Below are 7500 nucleotides of genomic sequence, written 5' to 3' on the forward strand. Positions count from 1 at the left end.
ATCTAAAACTTGAGATAATGGGTGTAATCCGAAAAAAGATTCAAACGTGGTTGTTAATGGAGTTGAAGTTGCCAAATTCTGAGGAGTAGGTATCAATTTATGTCTAATTGCTCCACATATAGTTCCTCTAACCATATTTTCTAAACGAACTAGAGCCAATCCGAATTGATCTTGTAAGAGATCCGCTACAGAACGAATCCGTTTATTTTTCAAATGATTCATATCGTCAAGTGTACCCATTCCAAATTTAAGTCCAATCAAATGATCTGCAGCTGCCAATATATCTCGCGGTAACAAAAATGTATTGTTCTCAGGTATATCAAGATTCAGTCTCCGGTTCAGATTTCGTCGACCAATCCTTCCTAATTCACATCTTTGTTGAAAGAATTTCTTTTGTAATTCCTTACATAAGGATTCAGAAAATACTGGATCTCCGCCTACACAAGAAAATTGTTGATAAAACTCCAAAATGGCATTTTCTTTTGATCCAATTTTTTTTTTCTCCTTATCATTCAGGAAAGACAAAAAAATTTCAGGGTAGCAAACATTCTCGAGAATTTCTCTTAGATTCGAACCCATAGCTGATGATAGAACTAGAATAGATATTTTCTGTTTCCTACTCACACGAGCCCATATCCTTGCTTTTCGATCAATCTCTAATTCTAATCTTCCTCCCCAATCAGATATTATGGTGCCGGTATAGACCGAAATTCCGTTATGGTCCAATTCTGACCGGTAATAGATACCGGGGCTTTGCAATATTTGACTGATCACAATTCTGTATATTCCATTTACTATAGAAGTTCCCAGGGAATTCATTAGAGGAATGTTTCCAATAAAAATTGTTTGTTCTTGCATATCCCTACGGGTTTTCCAAATTAATCCTGCAGATACGTATAATTCAGAAGAATATGTGAGTGATTCATATACAGCATCTCTTTCTTTTATCAATGGTTCTACCAATTTATATGTTTCCACAAATAATTGAAATTCAATTTCTTGATCTGTATCTTCAATTTTTGGAAACTTAGAAAGTTCTTCTGTTAAGCCATGATCAATGAACCTACAAAACCCTTCAAATTGTATCTGATTAAACCCAGGTATTGTAGACATTCTCTCATTTCCACCCCCAAGCATTTTATTTATTTCCCATTTATAAAAAAAATCCCATTATTTGCTTATTCATCATCAAATGGATCGATCTAGCAATGATGGAATTTATATTATGTTTACTGAATCACATGAAATTTTACCTAACTCCATAGGTGTAATAGATGTAATGCATGAAATACATATGAACGTAGGAATAAAGAGACTTTGATACTCAAATTGGAATTTGCAACAACTACAAATGAAATACAAAGCAATTGGTAAATTCTATTTAGACTTATGGAGTTTTGTATAGAATATCTATATCAAAACAAAAGTTAGTAAATTTCTACCATTATTATGATATTCCAATACGATTGGGTACTATAAATAGAGTCGGGATTTGATCCGCAGAAACAATATAGAATTTTTTTGTATTTTTTTAACAACATGGAACTTTTTCGTGGATTCCACTGTTCAAAAAAAAAAATTGTAAAAATAAAATTCCGAAAATTTCCTATAGGCATCTTATATAGATAAGATACCCAATTAGATTTAGATAATAGTAATCATTTATGTTCTGGGGTTTACATATACTCATAATCGCTATTATAATTTTAATTAAGAAGGATTTTTTTATGGTTATGGAAACGAATCAATACGGATTAGTAATGATTAGTTATGTATCAATTTTTATTTAGTTAGGTAAGGTATCCATTTGGGGATTTTTTTCTTATATCATTAGGTAAACCTAATTTTCAATTTTAATCCAAGAATCATTTATGAATTCACAATCAATAGTTAAAGTTAACGGTTCCCATTTGTCCTGAATTTTTTCTTTTGTGACTGAAAATCCACATTTTTTTTTATTTTCTTTCAATAGAAAAATAAAGCAAAGTTTTTCGGTTTTTAGTTTTAGATATTGTGTGTTGTAAGATACTATCAATCGAAGAGATAGAGCCAATCCAATATTTTGTATCGTTTTGGCGGCATGGCCGAGCGGTAAGGCGGGGGACTGCAAATCCCTTTTTCCCCAGTTCAAATCCGGGTGTCGCCTCATCAACAAAAGAATCGAAATACCTTCTTCTGTTTTGCTGATATAACTTTATGATTTTTTTTTCCAGCAGAAGTAAGCAGAAGAAAAAGCCTCTTTAGATTTGCTTGATTCTAAGCATCGTTGGGATTCTCTAAAATGCTATAAATCCTTGCGTCTAGGTTTCAAGAATTTAGTAGAGTAATGAAAAATAATCGTTAAATCTTGATATGATAGCCCTTCGACTACTAATGTAGTGTCTACTGATTGGGTCTTGAATTAGATTGAATAGACAGATAGGGAATCTAATTTCATTTTTAGTTACGGAAAGGAGGAAGATACTTTATATCCGGACTCATGAAAGTATCTGAGTGCTCGAGCATTTAATCAATATTATATTGACTGGATAATTGGCTTTTTTTTTAATCTTAAAAAAAGTGATATTAAGTAAAAAAAAAATTCTTTCTTTTCGATAAGCTCTAGTCACGCATGTAATAGGCCATGCCATTTCCCGATTGTCTCTATGAAACAATCGGGAGATAGTAAAGATTAGATAAAATGAGAAAGGAATATAGGGGTATGTGATAGATAGTGATCTATCTTGATTCTCTATTTTTATATTTATACTTTTTACTTAATGTAATGAAATGCAGGGCAACAAAAGAAAGACTAGGTCTTATTATTCCTACATGTTACTAAGACCCCTTTGATACTTACAAGAGTTTCTCTGCCTCTTTTATTTACTTGTGCTTAATGTTTTTCGATTATACTAGAAATCATATAATAACTTGTTATAATTCTATTTTTTGGATTGTTTCATCAATGGTGTTGTGCCCGAATCTCTTTTTGACTATGCGCTAGTGATTCCACTATTATTAGTGAATAATAATTATTAGTGAGCAATAATGGAATAATTCTTTTATATTCATAGAGATAGGGGACATAATTCACATGGATATGGTAAGTCTCGCTTGGGCTGCTTTAATGGTAGTCTTTACATTTTCCCTTTCACTCGTAGTATGGGGAAGAAGTGGACTCTAGAAGTACTACTAATTGAAGAATCAAACTGTATCGATTGTTTTTGTTTTATTTTATAGATCGTTCCGCTTTTCTTTGATTTTTTTTTTGTTTTGAACAGTGAAAAACAAAAAAAGAGTTCTGTTATTATTATAAGTTTGTAAGTGGATACATACTTTCGACACGAAAGAACATAGACATAGTGGTTGTCCAATGAGATACTACGCATAATAATATACTAACTCATAATAAGATAGTACCTCGGGTTAGCCACCCACATATTACGTGCTTACCACTTGTTTTATTTATTATTATTTATTTTATTAGTATTTTAGTTATTTTAAAAATAGGATTTATGCTTGTTTTATGGAACTCATTTCATATCATGGTTCAAACGTTAAAGATGGGGTTTGCTAATTCTTTTTGAAATCCGAAGATAAAAAGTTCCCCCGGAACCGAACCCCTGGATCATCTGTCAACTGCTCAATCAATTACTTCTTTCGAATACTAAAAAAAGATTAGTGGCCTTTCGATTATTTCATTTCAGATTCATTGTAATCAACATTAATTATGAATCAAAGAAATAGAATTGGGCCACTATGTATATTATATTAACATTACATATATGTAATTGATATGATATCTATATATAAATATAAAGATATATATTGTAGATTCATCTATATTCAAATTGATCTATATTCAAATTGATCTATATTCAACCTCTATTTTTATAGAGTACAATTTTATACACTTCAATAACAATAATAGATAGTATGGTAGAAGAATTCATATATTTCTTTCTACCATACTATCGGATCTCATAGAATACTTCTCTCGTAGAATACTGATAATTATAGTCCGCCAATTTCATTTAAGACGCGAAATTTTAATCCTTTTCATTTTTCTTATCTTCAATCATTGATAAGAACTAAAAAGTCAAGGTTAATTCAAATTAATCACTTTGACTTATTGTTTTTACGTATATTATAAGTAAAAAGGCGGTAGGAACTAGAATGAACAGTGCAGTAGCAATAAATGCGAGAATATTTACTTCCATAATCTCATCGTTTCATTTTTTATTCGCAATAACTCGGGATTTAATCCCATAGAGATGATAAATGTTTCGCTTGTAAATTCAATGGGATGCATTGCATCTCGATGATATCGAATCGTATTAAAATATCATGAATAACAATATCTGAGCTATAAAATCGATTCATCGTCGAGAATTGAATAGTATAACATAGCAAGATCTTTTATCCATACCGAATTCAAACAAAATGGGATTCCTGATGCAATCAAGAATTTCTTTACTTTTTTTTATTTCTAATTTTTTGAATTCTTTCTTTTCTATAATCTACTGACCTCTTGTCCAATGCAATCATCTGATGAAGTCTCATCAGACTACCTTTACCCTCACATTGGTTATAAACAAACTCAAGCAAACAATAGCAGCGAAATTCAAAAAAGGAAAAGTAGGGAGGTTCGAACTAAACTCCTTCCTTTTTTTGTACTGATCAAATTTTATTAAAAAAAAAATAAAAAAATAAACTAAACTTAAACTTTCAAAAATTATTAATTCACTCACTAAGAGAGATAGATGGGATCTTTGTTTGTATTAATATCCTCTTTCCTTGAATTAGTAGTGGAACGTATATATCAAAAGTTCAGTGTGATATTTGACTGAGATAGATTGTTTCAAATTAAAATTAGTAATTGAATTTACTAATTGAGGTTACACAAAATCGGGGCCAGAACGGATATATTTTGATTTAAGACGAAAAATTAGATCAAAGTTTACTATGTTAAATTTATTTTGTATCGTCCAAATTCCCTTTGTGTATGTGCTCCCGGGAAACGTATAGTACTCTATTCCATTACAAAAATCTGGCGTAATCAAAAAAGATAGACCCAGTACGGTATTCTTTCGAATCCTGAATATGATGCTACCAATAATTGTGGTAATTCACATATGTCACATATGTCTTTCTCTCATCAATCAGTACAAATAGAAATTACCACATTTTTTTGATGAAAAATGTGGAAAAAAAAATAAGAGAGATCCCGTTTGTTTGGGATAAAATTAAGTTATATTATTTGTTCTCTCTTTCACAGGAAAGGAAGAGCTGAATTGATGTATTTTTTTATTAGATTTGTATCCATCGGGACTGACGGGGCTCGAACCCGCAGCTTCCGCCTTGACAGGGCGGTGCTCTGACCAATTGAACTACAATCCCAGGGAAATAAAGTGTCCAACATATGTTGTTGATTTAATTTCCTTCAAACCTTTCTATGTAGATTTTTGATTCGAATTGTCATATTCTAACAGACAGAGACGCGAGTAATAGATTGATATGCGCGGGGACATGTACTTTAGTGAGAGGAGCATGGATTAATAGTCATTTTTTCGTTATTGTCAAATTGATTGATAATCAATCTGTCAATGAATAAAAAAATAGTTTTTTTTTTATTTTATTCTTCCGTATCAAGCATTTCTGTAGAAGGACAAACGGGTTATATCATTTTTTGGTGGATCCGCGAATTATTGGGCCGAGCTGGATTTGAACCAGCGTAGACATATTGCCAACGAATTTACAGTCCGTCCCCATTAACCGCTCGGGCATCGACCCGGGAAGAATCAATTCCAAGCTTATTGATAATCCATGATCAACTTCCTTTCGTAGTAACCTACCCCCAGGGGAAGTCGAATCCCCGCTGCCTCCTTGAAAGAGAGATGTCCTGAACCACTAGACGATGGGGGCATACTTGCCCGACTGCCATCATACTATGATCATAGTATGAATAGTTTTTTGAAATTGTCAATATAAATATAATGGAATAATATGACGCAATTCGAAGGATTTTTCTGTCTTTCATTATTCCATAGAATTTTTTGATTTGTGATTTATATTTATGAATCGTTCATTCTAATCACCATTCTCCATATAATTCTATATAGAAATTATTTTATTTTAAATTGAATTTTATTTTTATTTATGAAATAAAAATAATATAATAATATAAAAATAATATACATAAATAATTTTATTTATTTTATTTAAATATATTTTATTTAAATAATAAAATAATACGAAGGCTAGTACCCTTCGGGAAATGATTGGTCTGCCATATGCTATAAACGGGATTAAACTCCATTTCTCATACTTTCACTCATTGATTCACTCATTGTTAAGATTAGGTTAGGTAGGTATATTTCGATCTCACACTAAGCCAAGAAATTCAAAAACGAAAAATTTAGAAATCTGGGGAAGAGAGGGATAGGGATCAACAAGTTATTGAAAATCGTTTTTCTCGCCAAGTCGAATTGCTTTATCAATGATTCGGTGAATGTATCTATGTTAAATTCGGGGGTACATGTATCAATCAAATGAATTTCGTTAGGATGGGGCTCATCAATTTAATTAGGATTGGTCTTATGATGAAACAATTCATTGCATTGATCAAATCCAATATCAATAAACCATTTTACCTATACTCACTAGATAAATCCAATTTTTCTTTCCTGAATGAGCCACTATGTGGATAAGATATATTTATGTACATATCTTATTATAATTTATAATAATTATATACACTATACTCATCGTGGCTAGTGGCTTATTCAGAAATTGAATCAAATAGGCCTTTTTAACTCAGTGGTAGAGTAACGCCATGGTAAGGCGTAAGTCATCGGTTCAAATCCGATAAGGGGCTTTGGCTTTTTTCATAAAACTCCAGCCATAGTATTCATATTTGATTGAAGGGAGAATAGACGACATAGTGTTTTTTTTGTAATAAAAAAAGTAAAAACCGTATAATTTCATTCAATTATAAAAAAGTTATCTTTAATTATAACAAGTTATTATTATAATGAATAATATAATAGTAATTATAGTTAGAAACTCAAAATTTTAAATTATATAGTGGAACATTTGTTTATTATTTTTATTCTAGAATTTCTAATTCTCTAATTTATATATTCTATAGAATATATAAATTCTATTATTTTATTCTAGATTCTATTCTAATCATTAGAATAGATTCAAATAATCTATCATGATTGATTAGAATCATGATAAGTCGTTTCCTCGAATTCCCAAATATTCCTATTTTCCATTATTACAATCAATTATAAAGATTCGAAATCAACAAAAAAAAATAAAAAGTAAGTGGACCTAACCCGTTGAATCATGACTATATCCACTATTCTGATATTCAAATTCGATAAGGATTAAATTAGAACAGTGGATTTTTTTTATTTCATTTTCATATTTATTTGGACTCCACACACAGGAATCTGTCGATATTTCCGATTAAATCCTCTTGTTTGTAGACGTTCGATAGGAAAAAATTGCTAT

At 30.7% G+C, this 7500-nt stretch overlaps 3 protein-coding genes and 5 non-coding genes across 8 annotated transcripts in view; 3 read left to right on the forward strand and 5 right to left on the reverse strand. All coding sequences in view use genetic code 11, as the record gives it.

Annotated features, from left to right (window-relative positions):
- rpoB (RNA polymerase beta subunit) overlaps positions 1-1137 on the reverse strand; it is a 3213-nt gene extending 2076 nt beyond the window's left edge. Inside the window, exon 1 of the mRNA in view lies at positions 1-1137. This exon is cut by the window's left edge and continues 2076 nt beyond it. Within this exon, the coding sequence (YP_009456053.1) occupies positions 1-1137 (1137 nt within the window).
- A 937-nt stretch (positions 1138-2074) lies between these two features.
- Positions 2075-2146, forward strand: trnC-GCA. The gene has a single exon. It is a non-coding gene; the product is annotated as a tRNA-Cys (tRNA).
- Positions 2147-3073: 927 nt separating this feature from the next.
- petN (cytochrome b6/f complex subunit VIII) lies at positions 3074-3163 on the forward strand. Its single transcript has one exon. It carries the CDS (start codon positions 3074-3076, stop codon positions 3161-3163), a length of 90 nt encoding a protein of 29 aa, YP_009456054.1.
- A 931-nt stretch (positions 3164-4094) lies between these two features.
- Positions 4095-4199, reverse strand: psbM (photosystem II protein M). Its single transcript has one exon. The coding sequence runs from the start codon at positions 4197-4199 to the stop codon at positions 4095-4097; it is 105 nt and encodes a 34-aa protein (YP_009456055.1).
- A 1106-nt stretch (positions 4200-5305) lies between these two features.
- On the reverse strand, positions 5306-5379 carry trnD-GTC. Its single transcript has one exon. It is a non-coding gene; the product is annotated as a tRNA-Asp (tRNA).
- A 309-nt stretch (positions 5380-5688) lies between these two features.
- Positions 5689-5772, reverse strand: trnY-GTA. Its single transcript has one exon. It is a non-coding gene; the product is annotated as a tRNA-Tyr (tRNA).
- Positions 5773-5831: 59 nt separating this feature from the next.
- Positions 5832-5904, reverse strand: trnE-TTC. The gene has a single exon. It is a non-coding gene; the product is annotated as a tRNA-Glu (tRNA).
- Positions 5905-6784: 880 nt separating this feature from the next.
- trnT-GGT lies at positions 6785-6856 on the forward strand. Its single transcript has one exon. It is a non-coding gene; the product is annotated as a tRNA-Thr (tRNA).
- The last annotated feature ends 644 nt before the right edge of the window (positions 6857-7500 follow it).

Source organism: Momordica charantia, chloroplast, assembly GCF_013281855.1.
Source record: "Momordica charantia isolate OHB3-1 chloroplast, complete genome".
In the NCBI taxonomy this organism is placed as follows: Eukaryota; Viridiplantae; Streptophyta; class Magnoliopsida; order Cucurbitales; family Cucurbitaceae; genus Momordica; species Momordica charantia.